At 42.8% G+C, this 23,521-nt stretch overlaps 1 protein-coding gene across 1 annotated transcript; it reads right to left on the bottom strand.

Moving 5' to 3' along the window:
• Positions 1–240: 240 nt before the first annotated feature.
• LOC311321597 (NACHT, LRR and PYD domains-containing protein 12-like) lies at positions 241–22,598 on the bottom strand (the record flags this gene model as incomplete). Its single annotated transcript, XM_084453590.1, has 12 exons — positions 241–283; positions 4,389–4,556; positions 6,676–6,843; positions 12,056–12,223; positions 14,054–14,196; positions 15,948–16,119; positions 16,689–18,456; positions 19,525–19,539; positions 19,718–19,960; positions 21,653–21,722; positions 22,026–22,205; positions 22,338–22,598. The coding sequence occupies 12 exons, from the start codon at positions 22,596–22,598 to the stop codon at positions 241–243; spliced, it is 3,399 nt and encodes a 1,132-aa protein (XP_084309716.1).
• Positions 22,599–23,521: the final 923 nt, after the last annotated feature.

Genomic DNA, 23,521 nt, shown 5'->3' with positions numbered 1-23,521 from the left:
CTCCTCCACAACACCCAGCCACTGCTCCTTGGTTGGGGGTTCCACCTTATACCAAGCCCTCGTTATTGTCTTTTTACTAGCAACCAATAGTACTTTCACTAGGTATCTGTCCCCTCCTTGTGCATCATCCTGTGTTATGTTTGCCAAGATACATATTCAAAGCTGATAAGAATGAGAACCAGTCAAGACCCCACCACAAAATGAGGACCCAAGCCCTCAGCCCCCTCCCCGTCATGAGGGTTACCTGCGGGGCCAAAGCGCCCGCGCTGAGGTCATACGCCAGCTATGAAGACACAAACAAGTAAGGTTCACATTGTTACCATTTTATTGTCTGTTGGTGAGTGACTGTGTGAGGTGTGTGAGTGCGTTTGTGAGTGAATGTGTGAGGTCCGTGAGTGTGGTAGTGAGTGACTGTGTGAGGTCCGTGACAGCATGTGTGAGGGAAGGAAGTGCAGTGAGGATGTCCTGTTGGCTCTGGTGGTGTAGTGTGGTGACCTCCACCAACTGCTGCACAACTGCCCCCAATCCCTTCTGCCATGTCCCTCTAGGCCTCTAGGGTCCCCGTCTGGGCCTCCAGCACAGCGTCTGAGAGGAAGCCCAGACGGTTTCCCTCAGGGACCCTTGAGGCAGGGACGCTGGCAGCCGGAGGTGGAGGCGTGGGTGGTGGAGACGGAGACGGAGGCGCTAGAGGTGGAGATGGCACTGGAGGTGGAGGCCGGCGCGCTGGAGGCACTGGAGGTCGTGGCGCTGGAGGTGGAGGCTGCAACCGGCGGGGGCACGACTGTCAGGTCAAGGACCACTGCAGACTCCCGCTCCTCTGAGTCCCACCCCACGTCAGAGTCTGGAGAAACAATTTCAGTCATTTTCTTTGAGTTTGTCTGTAAACTTTATTATGCATTAAACATTTCATTGTGTAGCCATATTCATTTGATATGTTTTTTCTGTTGGCAGCCAAATAAATGCTTAAGTGTGATTTACCGGGTGATTTAGATGAGAGTCTTAATTTCCCAGAGGGGAAAATGTTTAATGTGGTCTAACAACATGAAGTGATCATCTGTGTTATCGTTCCCTGTTTTTGGTCCTTAATCAATCATAGCCTACCACAGAATGTTTGGAATATTTGCTTTCCTCACAGCCACATAATACAGCATGTCCGTGTAGCCTACGCCAAATACAGGATGCACGAAACATACAGTAGGCTACCTAAACTGTAGGAGCAGTCAGACAAAGGTAGGCTAGTACAAATACCTTCCGAAGATGATTTTTTTCCTCCGTCTCCGAAAAGTTTATCTTCTTTCCGCGTTTTTCCAAAAATGTAATTGTCTTGCCTTTGCTCCACGCTATATTATGTTGGTTCCTTCCGGGAAACCACGTTGTGCACTGTCATAGTTTTGACCATTGTCATAGAATTTACAACTGGCCTCAAGACTTTTCAGATCTCAGCTTTTTGTTCTTAAAACCTATTGATCCAGTCCCCTGCCTTTTGCTATTCTCAACACTTTAAACCTTTGTTCTCTCTCTCTCTTGTAATTCCAAACACCTCCTGAACCTCTGTCTTCCCCACTTCTTTGTTAAGACAGACACCCCTGTCGTTGTATCCTCACCAGGACAGGAAGGCCTCACACCTAAACCTTCCCGTCCTGGCTCAGGCCATTGTTCCTTTGTCTATATTCAAAGTGTACCGCGCTTTTCTTTGCATCCCTCGACCACTGTTTGATGTCCGTCACCTTATTATGACGTGTATAGATGGGTCAGCCAACCAAATGTCTGCTAGCGTCACATCCTTGTATTGAGCACATATAAGGCTGCGCCAGACGAGCTTTGGCTTCACTTCTTTCGGATGAACCACTCTGTTTTATCCTGAGGTCCTTTTGCAATCGTATTGTTTTCTTAATAAATCTGACTGAACCTTTTTGTGCGAACCTTGGCAAATCCTTTTTTGACTTAAGATCAAAACTTCTTCAACACCATATATGGTTGAATGTGGGCGTGGAGAGGGCGGAACATGAGGCCCGTGCACGTCCGCTGTCTTCTACGACACCGTGGGATTTATCATTGAGAAATCGGCGCAGCAGCGTGTACGCCATGTTTGATAGATCCGAAAAGCGTGTACTGTAAATATTCTCGTCGTACGCGGCAGTCCGACCTTTTCTCGTTTTCGTCGTACGCCATCTTTTACACCTGGATTTACACGCTCTTTGATAAATGAGAAATGAATGAAATGAAAAAAAAAACAGTTATCACCCGGGGGCCAGATAAGTGAGCTGTAAAAATTCTTCCCTGACCCCTCTCAACAAGGCAATCGAGCAAGCTCCTGGAGTATGTTTGAACTCCTGATACTGAACATGTTTTGTTTGCTAGTAGATTCAGTTTGCCAGTAGTATTCATTCCGTTCGCGATAACGTTATTGCAGCCAGGTAAAATTCCTCCAGGGAGCCAGTTACAGGCGAGTTGAAAAGCTTCACTCCCCGCCAGCAGGAGCTTTGGCCGCTGCTACCGCATCTCGGATAACCCGCTGAGTTCGTGGCTACTATTTCACACTCGCCCTTGATCAATCCCAATACCGATCCATGGTAATAATGAATCAATCTTTCAGATATAGGTTGGGTTCCGGTGCATAATTGAAATGGTAGTGGGATACGGTGATAAACTGGAGTGATCATGATCTTGATTGATCAAGGGCGAATGTGAAATAGCAGCCACAAACTCAGCGGGTTATCCGAGATGCGGTAGCTGCGGCCAAAGCTCCGGCTGGCGGGGAGTGAAGCTTTTCAACTCGCCTGTCACTGGCTCCCTGGAGGAATTTAGCCTGGCTGCAATAACGTTATCACGAACGGAATGAATGCCATCGACTAGCAAACAAAACATGTTCAGCTATAATTAACCTGTTAAAACTAAAATGCCTGGATAAAAAAAATGATGTCTCCAATGGATATATTTGACAAAAACAGGTTAGCAAGCCGGTTTTCATTTCATTGCATTTCACATAAACGTGAACTTGTTCGTGGACACGCGTAGGACAGAAAAGAACAACTACGCGAGTACAAAATTCACCGGAAATAGCCAAATGACTACAAATTTGCCAAGATGGCGCGGTTCAATAGGGCTTCACTTTAGATTTCGAATCCTGGGGGCCTGCAAAATAACGATAGTGCGCCCCCGACAAGTTGTTGAGCGGGGAGGAGGGGGGTGCTAGCGGAAAATTCAAATTGTTGGAAGATCTTGAATTGCCTTGTATGCCAAATGCATGCGCCGCCCCTGCGTCTCGGGCACCAAATTCCGAGCTCCGATACAAATTCGTAAACCCCGGAAGTAAATTTGAAGACAGGGCACCATGGTCTAATGTAGAGATCAGATGGCTTTCAGTCTTCAGATTCTGCTAACATAAACATGTCACTCAGAGTTATTAAAGCTGTAAATCCTATTTCATATTGGGCATTTGGCTGACCAGATGTGCTTGATTTGTGGTGATAGTCTCTGTTTGATGAATCATCATATTTAATGTAATCAATCATGTTTGTTACTTTAAGATATAAAATGTATGTTACTGTTGTACTGAGACATTCAAACACAATCAATGACAGGATGAATATGCTCAGTAATACTGACCTCAGTTTCTCCAGTTTACAGTTTGAGCTTCATATGATGCCCTTTTGGGTTTGATGTTTAAGCTTTTCTTGCCCTTTCTTGTAACTAATTCATATCAATATTCTGTATATTTTATATCTTATCGGTGTAATGTATTCTATGCCCCTATTCTATTACTGAGGCTGTCCTTTGTGCCCTTTCTGTAAGTGTATACACTGACACCACTATTCATCACTATAGCTCATTATGCATTTGATCTTTTTACAACTGTATTTGTAAATTTAATTATTCTATGAAACTGTTTCCATCTTAAAATGTTGAAATGCATAACCTGCCCCCTGACGTCACTGGTTAATCAGGGGTATGCACTATTTAAGGTGTATCACCCATGGGTGCTGTATGACTTTGACAAAAGCCGCAAGGCCGAAACGTTCGTCCATTCAATTAAATCACCCTGCATTGAGAGCTTGAGTGTGTGGATTCTTGCTTTTGTTCAGACATGTTCTAATGTAGAGATCAGATGGTTTTTAGTCTTCAGATTATGATAACGTAAACATGTTAATCAGTGTTATTAAAGGTACATCTGATTTGATATTGGGCACTAGGCTGATCAGATGTACTTGATTTGTAGTGATAGTCTCTGTTTGGTGAAACATATTTGTTTGAAAGCCTATTTCTTAAGCTGAGTATCCATGCTCGACATGCTACTTTAAGGGAAGAGATATAAAATGTATGTTACTGTTGTACTGAGACATTCAAAAACAATCAATGACAGGATGAATATGCTCAGTAATACTGACCTCAGTTTCTCCAGTTTACACTGTGGATTCTCCAGTCCAGCAGAGAGCAGCTTCACTCCTGAATCCTGTAGGTTATTGAGCCTCAGGTCCAGGTCTCTCAGATGTGAGGAGATGAGAGCTGAGGCCAGCGCTTCACAGCATCCCTCTGAGAGATTACACCGACTCAGGCTGAATGACATCAGGAGAAAATAAGACATCAGCATTTTGTATTCATACTATGATCTGATAAATAATAATAAAAAATAACAACTCTTGTACATTTGCCATATGTAAATAATATGGGTTCTGTCTACAATGAAATGCTTAGCAGTGGCTGGTGTGGGGTTCAAACCTACAACCCTGAGATTGAGCCCTATGCCTGACTGAGTTAACCAACAGCCCGAACATGGAAGACAGCAAATATTTTATAATCACAATGACAGAAAGTGGCAATAGACCAAAAACCCTAAGGTGTGTCTACAACATTTATTTTGTCTGTAAACCAAAGGCTCACCGGTCAAAATAATGATCACATTTGCCTCATGAGTGGAGACATTTTCTGCAGTACATGTAGTTGTTAACAGTTCAGGCTTACTACAGTACCAGTCCCACACCTGTATGAACATCTGGGTTACATTTTGACAGTGCTCTACTCCCTCTTGAGGTTGTGAGTGGTGGTGCGCTGTGTGGAAAAGTGGAGTTTAGAAAAAAGAAAAGGCACACCGTGGTCTTGGAGAGGTGTGTAACGGGTGACAGACTGAAGAAAAGACCCGCACACTCATGTCTGCGTCCAGTGTAACTACACACACCTGCAGCACCTTCAAGCACCCCTCACAGTCCATTCCCATTAAAGGGGTCATCATTTGCCATACTAAGTCAGTGATACTGTATATTTAATCACATAAGTCCTTGTGGGACCTCTTATGTAGGTAAGACTAGCCGTGAACTAACCCAGCAAACACGCAACATCAGGGAGACGTTGAGATCATGTCTTTATAACGTCGGTCAGTCCAGAACCCCATTTGTATGTCTGCTGGACTCCTAAATATTCAAACGTCTGGCTTGGACCCCTCTAAGACGTCTGTGGACGTGCAAAACGGGTTCAATATCTGAATGTAAAAAAAAAACATTCATTCTGGCTCCTAATTGGATGTCTTTGGACGTCCGAAAAAGACAAAAAAGACATCTAAAAGACGTCTTTTAGACGTGTCTTTGCTCAGTGGGAAAGACCCGCATCGTGGAACATGGCAGCACTATCTATGTAAAAACCACAACTACCCTGGCAGTAGCAGCGCACTTTGTAGAAGAGAATGATCCTATTTCCTCTTTGAGTTATATAGGAATAGAACATGTCTCCCTCCCTAGAAGGGGTGGCAATTTAGACAACCTCCTATCCAGAAGGGAGAACTTCTACATTCACTATTTGAAAACTCTGGCCCCTCATGGTTTTAATGCTGAATTTGAATTGAAATGTTTCCTATAAACTTGTCATCCACGGGGAATGGCCTCGTTACACCCTCATCCACCGGATAGGAATTCCAGTTTGAGCTTCATATGATGCCCTTTTGGGCTTGATGTTTAAGCTTTTCTTGCCCTTTCTTGTAAATAATTTATATTAATATTCTGTATATTTTATATCTTATCGGTGTAATGTATTCTATGCCCCTATTCTATAACTGAGGCTGTCCTTTGTGCACTTTCTGTAACTGTATACACTGACACCACTATTTATCATCATAGCTGATTATGCATTTGATCCTTTTACAACTGTATTTGTAAATTAAATTATTCTATGAAACTGTTTCCATCTTAAAATGTTGAAATGCATAACTTGCCCCCTGACGTCACTGGTTAATCAGGGGCGTGCACTATTTAAGGTGTGTCACCCATGGGTGCTGTATGACTTTGATAAAAGCCGCAAGGCCGAAATGTTCGTCCATTCAATTAAATCACCCTGCATTGAGAGCTTGAGTGTGTGGTTTCTTTCTTTTGTTCAGACATGTTCTAATGTAGAGATCAGATGGTTTTTAGTCTTCAGATTCTGATAACGTAAACATGTTACTCTACTCAGTGTTATTAAAAGTTGTACATCTGATTTGATATTGGGCACTTGGCTGATCAGATGTACTTGATTTGTGGTGATAGTCTCTGTTTGGTGAAACATATTTGTTTGAAAGCCTATTTCTTAAGCTGAGTATCCATGCTCGACATGCTACTTTAAGGGAAGAGATATAAAATGTATGTTACTGTCGTACTGAGACATTCAAACACAATCAATGACAGGATGAATATGCTCAGTAATACTGACCTCAGTTTCTCCAGTTTACAGTGTGGATTCCCCAGTCCAGCAGAGAGCAGCTTCACTCCTGAATCCAGCAGCTTATTGTGACTCAGGTTCAGGTCTCTCAGATGTGAGGAGATGAGAGCTGAGGCCAGAGCTTCACAGCATCCCTTAAATAGTTTACACCCACTCAGGCTGAATGACATCAGGAGAAATTAAGACATCAGCATTTTGTATTCATACTATGCTCTGTTAAATAATAATAAAAAACTAGTGCTGCGAGCAGCAGTGAGCGGGCCCTCGCACCCCACGCGGGTCGGGGTGTGGCGCCGTTAAAGGGTGTGCTATTTCGGTGTCCAGTACTGACAGAAACTTCCTGTCACCAGTAGGTGGTGCTCTAAGCGTGACTCAATACCGACGCATAGATGTGTTCAGGACAGTATCTTGATGAAGCGTGAGAAATGTTGTGTAAATCGGACAAAGTATGTAGGAGTAATGAGGACTTCCTGTAAGCAGTAGGTGGCGCTGTAGGTATGACGCAATACTGACCTACAGATGTGTTCAAGATGCAACCTTCATCAAGCATGAGCAATTTGGAGTAAATCGGATAATGTATGTAGGAGTTATGAGTACTTCCTGTTTTACCAGTAGGTGGCGCTGTAAGTGTAACTCAATACCGACGCATAGATGTGTTCAGAAGGTGACCTTCATGAAGCGTCAGCAATTTGGTGCAAATCGGATGATGTATGCAGGAGTTATGAGGACTTCCTGTTTCACCAATAGGTGGCGCTATAAGTATGACGCAATACTGACACATAGATGTGTTCAGGACAGAACCGTCATGAAGCGTGAGATAAATGGGACAAAACGGATAATGTATGGAGGAGTTATGAGGACTTCCTGTTTCACCAATAGGTGGCGCTATAAGTATGACGCAATACTGACACATAGATGTGTTCAGGACAGAACCGTCATGAAGCGTGAGATATATCGGACAAATCGGATAATGTATGGAGGAGTTATGAGGACTTCCTGGTTTACCAATAGGTGGCGCTATAAGTATGACGCAATACTGACACATAGATGTGTTCAGGACAGAACCGTCATGAAGCGTGAGATAAATCGGACAAATCGGATAATGTATGGAGGAGTTATGAGGACTTCCTGTTTCACCAATAGGTGGCGCTATAAGTATGACGCAATACTGACACATAGATGTGTTCAGGACAGAACCGTCATGAAGCGTGAGATATATCGGACAAATCGGATAATGTATGGAGGAGTTATGAGGACTTCCTGTTTTACCAATAGGTGGCGCTATAAGTATGATGCAATACTGACACATAGATGTGTTCAGGACAGAACCGTCATGAAGCGTGAGATATATCGGACAAATTGGATAATGTATGGAGGAGTTATGAGGACTTCGTGTTTTATGGCGAAATATCAAACTTTGGCGGTGTGCAGTACTGAGAGAAACTTCCTGTCACCAGTAGGTGGCGCTCTAGGCATGACTCAATACCAAAGCATAGATGTGTTCAGGACGGTACCTTGATGAAGCGTGAGAAATGTTGAGTAAATCGGATAACGTATGTAGGAGTTATGAGGACTTCCTGTCTCACCAGTAGGTGGCGCTGTGAGTGTGACTCAATACCGACACATAGATGGGTTCAGAAGGCCACCTTCATGAAGCGTCAGCAATTTGGTGCAAATCGGATGATGTATGCAGGAGTTATGAGGACTTCCTGTTTCACCAATAGGTGGCGCTATACGTATGACGCAATACTGACACATAGATGTGTTCAGGACAGAACCGTCATGAAGCGTGAGAAATATCGGACAAATTGGATAATGTATGGAGGAGTTATGAGGACTTCGTGTTTTATGGCGAAATGTCAAACTTTGGCGGGGCGCCACGGCAAGGGTGTTTGGTGAAAACTCAATTTTTTTGATAACTTTTGATCACAAAGGTCTTAAGATGAAGCTGACCGAATATGAAGTTGATCGGATGAAATCTGTAGGAGGAGTTCGTTGAAGTACGAGGCATGGAAATGGTAAAAACAAGGACAAAATGGCACATAAAAAGCAAAATGGCTGACTTCCTGTTGCATGTTGGGTATAGGTCCAAGATGGCGCTCTAAGCGTGACTCAATACAGATGCATAGTTGTGTTCAGGACAGTACCTTGATGAAGCCTGAGAAATGTTGAGTAAATCGGACAATGCATGTAGGAGTTATGATGACTTCCTGCTTGACCTGTAGGCGGCGCTTTAAGTAGGACTCAATACTGATCTACAGATGTGTTCAGGACGCGACCTTCATCAAGCGTGAGCGATTTGGAGTAAATCGGATAATGTATGTAGGAGTTATGAGGACTTTGTGTTTCACCAGTAGGTGGCGCTGTAGGTATGACGCAATACTGACTTACAGATGTGTTCAAGATGTGACCGTCATCAAGCATGAGCAATTTGGAGCAAATCGGATAACGTATGTAGGACTTATGAGTACTTCCTGTTTCACCAGTAGGTGGCGCTCTAAGTGTGACTCAATACCGACGCATAGATGTGTTCAGAATGCGACCTTCATGAATTGACAGCAATTTGGTGCAAATCGGATAATGTATGTAGGAGTTATGAGCACTTCCTGTTTCACCAATAGGTGGCGCTATAAGTATGACGCAATACTGACACATAGATGTGTTCAGGACAGAACTGTCATGAAGCGTGAGACATATCGGACAAATCGGATAATGTATGGAGGAGTTATGAGGACTTCCTGTTTCACCAATAGGTGGCACTATAAGTATGACGCAATACTGACACATAGATGTGTTCAGGACAGAACCGTCATGAAGCGTGAGCTATATCGGACAAATTGGATAATGTATGGAGGAGTTATGAGGACTTCCTGTTTCACCAATAGGTGGCGCTATAAGTATGACGCAATACTGACACATAGATGTGTTTAGGACAGAACCGTCATGAAGCGTGAGATATATCGGACGAATTGGATAATGTATGTAGGAGTTATGAGGACTTCCTGTTTCACCAATAGGTGGCGCTATAAGTATGACGCAATACTGACACATAGATGTGTTCAGGACAGAACCGTCATGAAGCGTGAGATATATCGGACAAATTGGATAATGTATGTAGGAGTTATGAGGACTTCGTGTTTTATGGCGAAATGTCAAACTTTGGCGGGGCGCCACGGCAAGGGTGTTTGGTGAAAACTCAATTTTTTTGATAACTTTTGATCACAAAGGTCTTAAGATGAAGCTGACCCGATATGAAGTTGATCGGATGAAATCTGTAGGAGGAGTTCGTCGAAGTACGAGGCATGGAAATGGTCAAAACAAGGACAAAATGGCACATTAAGAGCAAAATGGCGGACTTCCTGTTGCATGTTGGGTATAGCTCCAAGAGACATTTAAGTGTGGCTCGATGAAATACATATGCCCACCGAATTTCATTCGCCTACATCAAACTGAAAGGTGGGGCTCGCCATTTTAAACTTTCCAGGGGGCGCTCTTGAGCCGTTTTGCCACACCCATTTCCGTCACCCATGAATTATCAAATTTTTCACCGGGACTGACGTATCTGCAAAGTTTCATTAGTTTTCATCGATGTTTAGGCCGCCAAAAAGGCATTTGTTTGGGGAGAAGGAGAAGGTAGAAGAAGGAGAATAATAATCCTTCGAAATACAATAGGGCCTCGCACCGCCAGTGCTCGGGCCCTAATAACAACTCTTGTACATTTGCCATATGTAAATAATATGGGTTCTGTCTACAATGAAATGCTTAGCAGTGGCTGGTGTGGGGTTCAAACCTACAACCCTGAGTTTGAGCCCCATGCCTGACTGAGTTAACCAACAGCCCAAACATGGAAGACAGCAAATATTTTATAATCACAATGACAGAAAGTGGGAATAGACCACCAAACCCTTAGGTGTGTCTACAACATTTATTTTGTCTGTAGACCAAAGGCCCACGGGTCAAAATAATGATCACATTTCCCTCATGAGTGGAGACATTTTCTGCAGTACATGTAGTTGTTAACAGTTCAGGCTTACTACAGTACCAGTCCCACACCTGTATGAACATCTGGGTTACATTTTGACAGTGTTCTACTCCCTCTTGAGGTTGTGAGTAGTGGTGCGCTGTGTGGAAAAGTGGAGTTTAGAAAAAAGAAAAGGCCACCGTGGTCTTGGAGAGGTGTGTAACGGGTGACAGACTGAAGAAAAGACCCGCACACTCATGTCTGCGTCCAGTGTAACTACACACACCTGCAGCACCTTCAAGCACCCCTCACAGTCCATTCCCATTAAAGGGGTCATCATTTGCCCTACTAAGTCAGTGATACTGTATATTTAATCACATAAGTCCTTGTGGGACGTCTTATGTAGGTAAGACTAGCCGTGAACTAAAGACCCGTATCGTGGAACATGGCAGCACTATCTATGTAAAAACCACAACTACCCTGGCAGTAGCAGCGCACTTTGTAGAAGAGAATGATCCTATTTCCTCTTTGAGTTACATAGGAATAGAACATGTCTCCCTCCCTAGAAGGGGTGGCAATTTAGACAACCTCCTATCCAGAAGGGAGAACTTCTACATTCACTATTTGAAAACTCTGGCCCCTCATGGTTTTAATGCTGAATTTGAATTGAAATGTTTCCTATAAACTTGTCATCCACGGGGAATGGCCTCGTTACACCCTCATCCACCTGATATGAAGTCCAGTTTGAGCTTCATATGATGCCCTTTTGGGTTTGATGTTCAAGCTTTTCTTACCCTTTCTTGTAAATAATTTATATAAATATTCTGTATATTTTATATCTTATTGGTGTAATGTATTCTATGCCCCTATTCTATTAACGAGGCTGTCTTTTGTGCACTTTCTGTAACTGTATACACTGACAGTACAATTCATCATCATAGCTGATTATGCATTTGATATTTGTACAACTGTATTTGTAAACTGAATTATTCTATGAAACTGTTTCCATCTTAAAATGTTGAAATGCATAACCTGCCCCCTGACGTCACTGGTTAATCAGGGGCGTGCACTATTTAAGGTGTGTCACCCATGGGTGCAGACATGTTCTAATGTAGAGATCAGATGGTTTTTAGTCTTCAGATTCTGATAACGTAAACATGTTACTCTACTCAGTGTTATTAAAAGTTGTACATCTGATTTGATATTGGGCACTTGGCCGATCAGATGTACTTGATTTGTAGTGATAGTCTCTGTTTGGTGAAACATATTTGTTTGAAAGCCTATTTCTTAAGCTGAGTATCCATGCTCGACATGCTACTTTAAGGGAAGAGATATAAAATGTATGTTACTGTTGTACTGAGACATTCAAATACAATCAATGACAGGATGAATATGCTCAGTAATACTGACCTCAGTTTGTCCAGTTTACACTGTGGATTCTCCAGTCCAGCAGAGAGCAGCTTCACTCCTGAATCCTGTAGGTTATTGAAACTCAGGTCCAGGTCTCTCAGATGTGAGGAGATGAGAGCTGAGGCCAGCGCTTCACAGCATCCCTCTGAGAGTTTACACCCACTCAGGCTGAATGACATCAGGAGAAAATAAGACATCAGCATTTTGTATTCATACTATGATCTGATAAATAATAATAAAAAATAACAACTCTTGTACATTTGCCATATGTAAATAATATGGGTTCTGTCTACAATGAAATGCTTAGCAGTGGCTGGTGTGGGGTTCTAACCTACAACCCTGAGATTGAGCCTCATGCCTGACTGAGTTAACCAACAGCCCAAACATGGAAGACAGCAAATATTTTATAATCACAATGACAGAAAGTGGCAATAGACCAAAAACCCTTAGGTGTGTCTACAACATTTATCTTGTCTGTAGACCAAATGCCCACGGGTCAAAATAATGATCACATTTGCCTCATGAGTGGAGACATTTTCTGCAGTACATTAACAGTTCAGGCTTACTACAGTACCAGTCCCACACCTGTATGAACATCTGGATTACATTTTGACAGTGTTCTACTCCATCTTGAGGTTGTGAGTGGTGGTGCGCTGTGTGGAAAAGTGGAGTTTAGAAAAAAGAAAAGGCACACCGTGGTCTTGGAGAGGTGTGTAACGGGTGACAGACTGAAGAAAAGACCCGCACACTCATGTCTGCGTCCAGTGTAACTACACACACCTGCAGCACCTTCAAGCACCCCTCACAGTCCATTCCCATTAAAGGGGTCATCGTTTGCCATACTAAGTCAGTGATACTGTATATGTAATCACATAAGTCCTTGTGGGACGTCTTATGTAGGTAAGACTAGCCGTGAACTAAAGACCTGCATCGTGGAACATGGCAGCACTATCTATGTAAAAACCACAACTACCCTGGCAGTAGCAGCGCACTTTGTAGAAGAGAATGATCCTATTTCCTCTTTGAGTTATATAGGTATAGAACATGTCTCCCTCCCTAAAAGGGATGGAAATTTAGACAACCTCCTATCCAGAAGGGAGAACTTCTACATTCACTATTTGAAAACTCTGGCCCCTCATGGTTTTAATGCTGAATTTGATTTGAAATGTTTCCTATAAACTTGTCATCCACGGGGAATGGCCTCGTTACACCCTCATCCACCTGATAGGAAGTCCAGTTTGAGCTTCATATGATGCCCTTTTGGGTTTGATGTTTAAGCTTTTCTTGCCCTTTCTTATAAGTAATTTATATAAATATTCTGTATATTTTATATCTTATCGGTGTAATGTATTCTATGCCCCTATTCTATTACTGAGGCTGTCCTTTGTGCACTTTCTGTAACTGTATACACTGACAGCACAATTCATCATCATAGCTGATTACGCATTTGATCTTTGTACAACTGTATTTGTAAATTAAATTATTCTATGAAACTGTTTCCATCTTAAAATGTTGAAATGCATAACCTGCCCCCTGACGTCACTGGTTAATCAGGGGCGTGCACTATTTAAGGTGTGTCACTCATGGGTGCTGTATGACTTTGACAAAGGCCGCAAGGCCGAAACATTCGTCCATTCAATTAAATCACCCTGCATTGAGAGCTTTTGTGTGTGGATTCTTGCTTTTGTTCAGACATGTTCTAATGTAGAGATCAGATGATTTTTAGTCTTCAGATTCTGATAGCGTAAACATGTTACTCAGTGTTATTAAAAGTTGTACATCTGATTTGATATTGGGCACTTGGCTGATCAGATGTACTTGATTTGTGGTGATAGTCTCTGTTTGGTAAACCATATTTGTTTGAAAGACTATTTCTTAAGCTGAGTATCCATGCTCGACATGCTACTTTAAGGGAAGAGATATAAAATGTATGTTACTGTTGTACTGAGACATTCAAACACAATCAATGACAGGATGAATATGCTCAGTAATACTGACCTCAGTTTCTCCAGTTTACACTGTGGATTCCCCAGTCCAGCAGAGAGCAGCTTCACTCCTGAATCCAGCAGCTTATTGTGACTCAGGTCCAGGTCTCTCAGATGTGAGGAGATGAGAGCTGAGGCCAGAGCTTCACAGCATCCCTTAAATAGTTTACACCCACTCAGGCTGAATGGCATCAGGAGAAAATAAGACATCAGCATTTTGTATTCATACTATGATCAGATAAATAATAATAAAAAAAAACAACTCTTGTACATTTGCCATATGTAAATAATATGGGTTCTGCCTACAATGAAATGCTTAGCAGTGGCTGGTGTGGGGTTCAAACCTACAACCCTGAGATTGAGCCCCATGCCTGACTGAGTTAACCAACAGCCCAAACATGGAAGACAGCAAATATTTTATAATCACAATGACAGAAAGTGGGAATAGACCACCAAACCCTTAGGTGTGTCTACAACATTTATTTTGTCTATAGACCAAAGGGCCACGGGTCAAAATAATGATCACATTTGCCTCGTAAGTGGAGACATTTTCTACAGTACATGTAGTTGTTAACAGTTCAGGCTTACTACAGTACCAGTCCCACACCTGTATGAACATCTGGGTTACATTTTGACAGTGTTCTACTCCCTCTTGAGTTTGTGAGTGTAACTGTACAGTGTAACTACACACACCTGCAGCACCTTCAAGCACCCCTCACAGTCCATTCCCATTAAAGGGGTCATCATTTGCCATACTTAGTCAGTGATACTGTATATTTAATCACATAGGTCCTTGTGGGACGTCTTATGTAGGTAAGACTAGCCGTGAACTAAAGACCCGCATCGTGGAACATGGCAGCACTATCTATGTAAAAACCACAACTACCCTGGCAGTAGCAGCGCACTTTGTAGAAGAGAATGGTCCTATTTCCTCTTTGAGTTATATAGGAATAGAACATGTCTCCCTCCCTAGAAGGGGTGGCAATTTAGACAACCTACTATCCAGAAGGGAGAACTTCTACATTCACTATTTGAAAACTCTGGCCCCTCATGGTTTTAATGCTGAATTTGAATTGAAATGTTTCCTATAATCTTGTCATCCACGGGGAATGGCCTCGTTACACCATCATCCACCTGATAGGTAGTCCAGTTTGAGCTTGTTATGATGCCCTTTTGGGTTTGATGTTTAAGCTTTTCTTGCCCCTTCTTGTAAATAATTTATGTAAATATTCTGTATATTTTATATCTTATTGGTGTAATGTATTCTATTCCCCTATTCTATTACTGAGGCTGTCTTTTGTGCACTTTCTTTAACTGTATACACTGTCACCACTATTCATCATCATAGCTAATTATGCATTTCATATTTGTACAACTGTATTTGTAAACTCAATTATTCTATGAAACTGTTTACATCTTAAAATGTTGAAATGCATAACCTGCCCCCTGACGTCACTGGTTAATCAGGGGCGTGCACTATTTAAGGTGTGTCACCCATGGGTGCTGTATGACTTTGACAAAGGCCGCAAGGCCGAAACGTTCGTCCGTTCAATTAAATCACCCTGCATTGAGAGCTTGAGTGTGTGGTTTCTTTCTTTTGTTCAGACATGTTCTAATGTAGAGATCAGATGGTTTTTAGTCTTCAGATTCTGATAACGTAAACATGTTACTCAGTGTTAATAAAAGTTGTACATCTGATTTGATATTGGGCACTTGGCTGATCAGATGTACTTGATTTGTAGTGATAGTCTCTGTTTGGTGAACCATATTTGTTTGAAAGCCTATTTCTTAAGCTGAGTATCCATGCTCGACATGCTACTTTAAGGGAAGAGATATAAAATGTATGTTACTGTTGTACTGAGACATTCAAACACAATCAATGACAGGATTAATATGCCCAATAATACTGACCTCAGTGTCTCCAGTTTACACTGTGGATTCCCCAGTCCAGCAGAGAGCAGCTTCACTCCTGAATCCAGCAGGGCATTGAAACTCAGGTCCAGGTCTCTCAGATGTGAGGAGATGAGAGCTGAGGCCAGCGCTTCACAGCATCCCTCTGAGAGATTACACCACCTCAGGCTGAATGACATCAGGAGAAAATAAGACATCAGCATTTTGTATTCATACTATGATCTGATAAATAATAATAAAAAATAACAACTCTTGTACATTTGCCATATGTAAATAATATGGGTTCTGTGTACAATGAAACGCTTAGCAGTGGCTGATGTGGGGTTCAAACCTACAACCCAGAAAATAAGACCTCATTAGTGTATCCATATCTCAACGTGATTCATAATAATAAAGACAAATCTTAATAAAATAAAAACAAATAACAAAAACAATTATTGCGCAAGTGGGGTACCTGCCACCCAGAGATTGAGACTCTCATGCTCTACTGCTAACTGGGCAAACAGCTCCGACATGGATAACTGAGCAAAAAGATGAGAGCTGAGGCCAGCGCTTCACAGCATTGCACTGAGATGTTACAGCTACTCAGCCTGAATGATAAATAAGTATAGCCTACTCAGCTTCATGTTTTCATATAATGGTGGAATTATATTTTGAAAACAGAAAAGACAAATATGTTGCTTGAAAACATAATTGACACCCTATGATTAAATCAAATATCCTCATATTGTACGTACATAGCAGTTGTAGAGGCTTTGACCACTGGCAGCAGCCTCAGAAGACCTTCCTCTGATCTGGAGTAGTTCTTCAGGTTAAACACAGCCAGCTCCTCTTCCGATGTCAGCAACACAAAAACCAGAGCTGACCACTGTGCAGGTGAGAGATCTTCCTCAGAGAGACTTCCTGAGCTCAGGTAGTGTTGGATCTCCTCCTCTAGAGAACGGTCCTTTAGTTCATTCAGACAGTGGAACAGATTGATGCATCTCTCTGAAGAGGGGTTCTTCTTGATCTGCTTCTTGATGCACTGGACTGTTTCCTCATGGCTCTGTGGGCTGCTTCTTGTCTGTTTCAATAGGCCTCGTAAGCGGGTCTGATTGGACTCCAGTGAGAGGCCCAGGAGGAAGCGGAGGAAAAGGTCCAGGTGTCCATTCTTACTCTGCAAGGCCGTGTCCAGAGCACTCTTGTAGAATGTGACAGCAGGTTTATATTTAAACCAGTTTGCCATTTTCCATTTAATGGATTGCTGCATTGCTAGAACATTGTCATTGTGGAATGACAGAAACACATAGAGAGCAGCCAGAAACTCCTGGATGGTCAGATGCATGAAGCAGTACACCTTGTCCTGCAATGCATAATCTTCAGAGAATATTTCTGTGCACACTCCTGAATACTCAGCGGCTGTTGTGACATCAATGCCACAGTCCTCCAGGTCTGTCTCATAGAAGATCAGGTTGCCTTTCTCCAGCTGTTGGAAAGCCAGTTTCCCCAGTGACAGGATCATGTTGATGTTCTCTTCATCCCAGGGTGGATCTGTCCCAGTTTTGTCATGATACTTTACGTTCTTCTGTTTGATCTGTACTATCACAAACTGAGTGTACATCTGAGTCAGGGTCTTTGGCATTTCTCCACTTTGCTCTCTGTCCATCTTCTTGAGAACCTCAGCTGAAATCCAAGAGAAGACTGGTATGTGACACATGACGTAGAGGCTCCTTGATGTCTTGATGTGTGAGAAGATTCTTCTGGCCAGGTCCTGGTCATCTGGAAATCTCTTCATGAAGTACTCCTCCTTCTGTGAGTCATTGAACCCTCGTACCTCTGTCACCAGATCAAGATAATCATCAGGAATCTGATTGGCTGCTGCAGGTCGGGAGGTTATCCAGAGCAGAGCAGAAGGAAGCAGCTTCCTCTTGATCAGGTTTGTCAGCAGTATGTCCACTGAGGTTGACGCTGTGACATCATCAAAGCGATTCTTCTTTTTGAAGTCTAGCGGTGGTCGACACTCATCCAGACCGTCCAAAACAAACAACGTTTTGTATTTGCGTTCATCATTGTTTGTTGTCCCAGGCGTTTGTAATTGCATGAGAATGTGGTGGAGAAATCCCTTTTCAATCACTTCAGTCTCTCTGATGCATTCATGAAGAACTTCAACCAAAGTGTAGTTTTCTTCTCTCAACAAATTCAGCTGCCTGAAAGTGAGAGGAAATATGAACTCGATGTCCTGATTTTCTTTTCCCTCAGCCCAGTCCAGAATGAACTTCTGCGCAGAGACTGTCTTTCCTATACCAGCCACACCTTTTGTCAGTACGGTTCTGATGGTACCTCCATTTCTGGGTTCAAAGATGTCATTGCATTTGATTGGTGTCTCTGGTCTTGTTGATTTCCTGGATGCTGCCTCAATCTGTCTCCCTTCATGTTCTTGATTGACCTCTGCACTTTGAGCCTCTGTGATGTAGAGCTCTGTGTAAATGTCATTGAGAAGTGTCTTCCTGTCATGCTTTTTCTTCCCTTCAGATATTTTATGAAACCTTAGTTTGAGTGCCAATTGGAATTCGCGTTTGTATGCAGTACCTTCATCAGATAGATATAAAAATAAAAAACAATGTTACTATCAATATATGAGCACATATATGCATCATATGATATAGCTAATACAGTTACACATTTTCCAGGAGCTTGCTTGATTGTCTTGTCGAGAGAGAGAGAGGTCATGGAAGAATTTTTACAGTTGTCTATATTGGTTCAAATGGGTGACCTGTATTTTTTGCTTCCCTCTGGAAAGTCAGGGGGGATCAGTATGTACATTCTGCCCACCTTTCTTCCTGTGAAGTGCATTGTGTTGCCTTTCTGTATGACATGGGCTAAATAAAATAAGTTTGATTGATGATTGATTTTATCACTTTATAATAATGTGTCAGCAAAAACAAGTATGTTATCTTATATTTTAAACATTTCCGACTTCATAACTACAGCACTGGGACCTCAATACTAAATTATTTTACTGTTTCTTCATACAGTAGTTTACACAGCAGTCATAAACAATCTCCTCCATGTCCTTCAACTCTCACTATTCTACTGTGAGACTGTCAGGTTATTTACCATCCTCTGTGGAGTTTCCATCAGGGGGTGCAGGAGCAGCAACATGCCCTCCAGTCTCAGTGATGGAGGAAGGAGGAGAGGAGCGCTCGGCTTCCTCAGGAAGGCAGGGAGGAGGAGAGGAGCCCTGGGCTTCCTCAGGAAGGCAGGGAGGAGGAGAGGAGCCCTGGGCTTCCTCAGGAAGGCAGGGAGGAGGAGAGGAGCGCTGGGCTTCCTCAGGAAGGCAGGGAGGAGGAGAGGAGCGCTGGGCTTCCTCAGGAAGGCAGGGAGGAGGAGAGGAGCGCTGGGCTTCCTCAGGAAGGCAGGGAGGAGGAGAGGAGCCCTGGGCTTCCTCAGGAAGGCAGGGAGGAGGAGAGGAGCCCTGGGCTTCCTCAGGAAGGCAGGGAGGAGGAGAGGAGCGCTGGGCTTCCTCAGGAAGGCAGGGAGGAGGAGAGGAGCGCTGGGCTTCCTCAGGAAGGCAGGACGCTGAACTCTTCTCACCAGCCTCCTCAGCACCTACAGTATGGAAAGAGAGAACAGGGAGGATCAGGAGATGCTGTGTGAGAGACTCATGTTCTACATTCTGTGATGGTTATGAAGGATTGCCTGAGGCGGTGCTGGGTTTCAACCCTGTTTTGAACTTCATTGATGTTATTTGAATGTTAGAAGAGCTAAGATAAGAAATCAGAATGACCTGCTTTCAGCCTCTCGGCTAGATTGTTCAGGCTCATCTTTCTTAGGATCGCCACTGAGATTTTCAGAGCTCCATCATGGTGGTAGGCTTCCACCATCTTATCCACTGTGTCGTGTCTTTCAGCATTCTCCAGCTTGCACTTTGGGATGTGCAGGAAACCATCCAGAACTTCATTCTGCAGGTACCACTGAAACTTTTTCAACTCTCGTGTTGACAGGTCATCCAGAATGGCCAACAACAGTTCTTTACCACATGCGGCCATTGTAGATCACTACAGAAAGTAGAACAGATACCAGATTCTCATATTGTATAGCTGAACGGTCAAAACTAGTTTGAAAGCCATGCCGGTTATGGTCTAGTTTACATTGGGGTTGTACAACAGATTCCTCTTAACAGTTGTGTGATGCATTTAATTGAAATACAATTAATTGAATACAGAATAACATTCACAAGATGGAGAAACAGCTCTCTCATTTTATTTTTAACCACATTCTGTTCTCTTTGACTAGGAACAACGCACTCTGCTACAGTACATTCCTGCAAACAGTACCTACCTAGTACTGGCTTGTCTACAAACCACATGATCATTACTACATATAGTGCCTGAGCCTCTAATTTTGGAAATCGCAAATTCAGCAGCACGGTGGCACCGTGGCATCAGCGCGTTTTGTCTTTCACACAGTGTGTTGCACACTAACCACCAGGAGGCATCGTTGATCAAACGACTTCTAGTGGCAGCGGAGTGACTTGATTACCTAGATTAGTGAGGGACAGGTAACATTAGGGTGGAATGTAACCTATTCAGCTGAATCAAATCAAACACCTTAGTGTCTTAGGCAACGTTTGAACTTGCACTGGATCCTGATCCATGATTGAGCCTAACGATGGCCGAAGAGCAAAACCTCCTATCTGCATAGTTCTGTATACCTAAAAAATAGCATTCTGCACAAAAACATGTTTTTTTTTTTTTTTCGTTTCTCAAAAAAGTGAATTTTTCAGATAGGAGGTTTTGCTCTTTAATTTACTTTATTTGATACCCAAAGGTAGATTTGGCTTGCAGTTGAGTCAGTCGTACAACCCAGGACAATGCAAAGCAAAAACATAAATAAATACAGTAAAAAAAAACAGGATCAGTTCATCAACATCCTCATCATCATCACCACCATCTTGCATAGGCTATTAAATACTGCTACCTCTCAGAGTCCCCTGGTGTGCAACACACACTACCTTGACAACAATAGCAAAAACCTTAGTGTCGTCGTCATCATCATTACTATCACCACCACCACCATCAAAGAGATCATTGGTTTTTGTTTAACTGGGTGATGGCTGCTGGGACAAAGCTAGACCTGTGCCGTTTGGTTTTACATCTTGGTACAGTGAGGCCAGATGGGAGAAGCTGGAACCCACAGTTCAGAGGTTCAGACCTATCAGCTAAGATTGAGCCAGTTAACCGCTGCAACTGTCTCATGTACAGGGATTCTGGGCTGAGCTGTGTCTCACCGATAAGCCTACTAGACCATTTAACAATCTGACTCAGTGAGTTTCTGTTCTTAAGAGACAGGTTACCAAACCATGACACTAGACAGAAAGACAGGACAGATTCAACAAAAGAGTGATAGAACAGCATCATCATAGTTCTGTCAACATGAAAATAAGACAGTTTCCCTAAACAGAAAAGACACTGATGTCCCTTCTTACACACAGCTTCGCAATTCTCCCCAAAGTTAAGTTTTGAATCTATGATTGTCCCCAGGTATTTATACGATTGTACCTTTTCAACTGTCTGGCCCTTGATGGTTGTAACTTCATATGGGGGGGCTTGCTTCCTATAGTCTATGATCATATCCTTGGTCTTTTTTGTGTTTACCTCAAGATATGATTCGTCACACCACTCTACAAAATGGTCAACGACCGAACCATGACTGGTCTCACCTGGCTGTAGCTGACTGATAATGACTGTGTCATCTGCATACTTCATAATGGTTCTCTTCTCGAACCCACTCTGACACATATTAGTATAGAGGATACATAATAAGGGTGACAAAACACATCCCTGTGGGGAACCCGTGGAAAAGCAGACTTGATCCAATAGGGTTAAGGATCCATTAACCCTCACTCTCTGTGTTCAGAAAATCAAGAACCCAACCCACAAGATTGTTACTCAAGCCGAACTGTTTGAGAAGCATGCTAGCTACATTGTGAGGCTGCATTGTGTTAAAAGCAGAAGTCAATAAAAAGTAGTCTAACGTGTGACCCAACTTCCTCCAAGTGCTTGATGATCAGGTTGAACTGTGGCATCCTCTACCCCTCTATTAGGTCTATATGCAAACTGCATAGGGTCTGGTGCCTTCTCTGTTTTGGTCAGGATCTCTGTCTTGACCAGTCTCTCAAAGGTTTTCCTCACAAGTGATGAGAGAGCCACTGGCCTGAGATCATTGAGAGTCTTGGGGCAGCTGACTTTGGGGTCGGGGACTACCACAGTATCCTTCCAGATTGCGAGGACATGTTGGGCCTGTAAAGACTTATTAAAAATAAAATGAAAAATAGGACTCAACTCCCTCGCACAGGATTTAAGTAGGCGTCTACATATATTATCTGGACCATGACTTTTATTCACTTTAACTGAGAAAAAGGCCTTTTCCACGTCTCTGAGGTCTATGTTAAAGTGCTGGTCTTCCTCCAGTTTGTGCCTCAGCTCCTGGACCTCATCACTAAAATCAAATTTATCAAAACGGTTATAAAACTCATTAAGAGCATTCGCAAACTCAGTGTCTGAGTTGAAGCCATCCATGTTGATCTGGTTGTTACTCTTTGAGCCCTGGAGGCCTGCTATAGTTTTCATACTCGTCCAGGCTGAGCCCAGGTTATTTGTGGCCATCTTGTTCTCTAGCTCAGATTTATAGTTCTGCTTTGCCTTTAAGATTTCTCTTTTGAGCTCTCTATTGGCTGTGTGAAAGTCAGAGGAGGAAGCACCCTGCTTAAAAGCAGCTCTCTTTTTCTGTAGGCTGGATTTCACAGATTTATTCACCCATGGTTTGTTGTTCGGGTAAATTTTAACCCGCTTACAAGGAATAATCATGTCCCTAAAAAAAACAATGTAAGAACATATTACATGGACAAGTGCATCTATGTTATCACCACAGGACCTCTGAAACCTGTCCCAGTGCGTGCAGTCAAAGCACGCTTGCAGGCGGAGCACTGCTTCTTGTGTCCAGACCTTGATGTCCTTTGTCTGAACCTTCTCTCTCTTCAAGACAGTTTTGTAGGTAGGCAGCAAGTGCACGCAGTTGTGGTCCGCTCTGCCCAGCGGGGCCAAAGGGAGAGATTTGTAGGCATCCTTCACCAACCCATAACAAAGGTCTAATGTCCTGTCCCGTCTGGTTGGACAGGATACATTGATAAAAGTTCCTTAGTTTCTTTTTAAGAGAAACATGGTTAAAATCACCCAATATAAAGTTGGGAGCGTCTGGAGAGATTGACAGCTGTTTCTGCACTACCTCGAAGATAGTAGTACATACCATTACTAATACTAATACTATTATAGTAGACATACAGTACATTCCTAGTCGTGTTGAGTTTGTCTATTGAACTTTGACTTACACTTTATATTGTATTTTGTATTTGTCTGTTTTTATATTGGAATGCACTTTGGTGCAACTTTGGTTGTTAAATGTGCTATATAAATAAAGTTTACCTTGACCTAGATCTGTCGGGATGGATTTAAACTCTGCGACTGAAGGAAGTACTTCAAGCTTTAGAGTCTGTTGAAGGTATAAGGAGCATCATGGACAAAAGCAGATC

Source organism: Borostomias antarcticus (assembly GCF_949987555.1).
Source record: "Borostomias antarcticus genome assembly, chromosome: 19".
In the NCBI taxonomy this organism is placed as follows: Eukaryota; Metazoa; Chordata; class Actinopteri; order Stomiiformes; family Stomiidae; genus Borostomias; species Borostomias antarcticus.
Note: the sequence above shows the minus strand (reverse complement) of the source record. Positions and strands in the feature narration are given on the sequence as shown.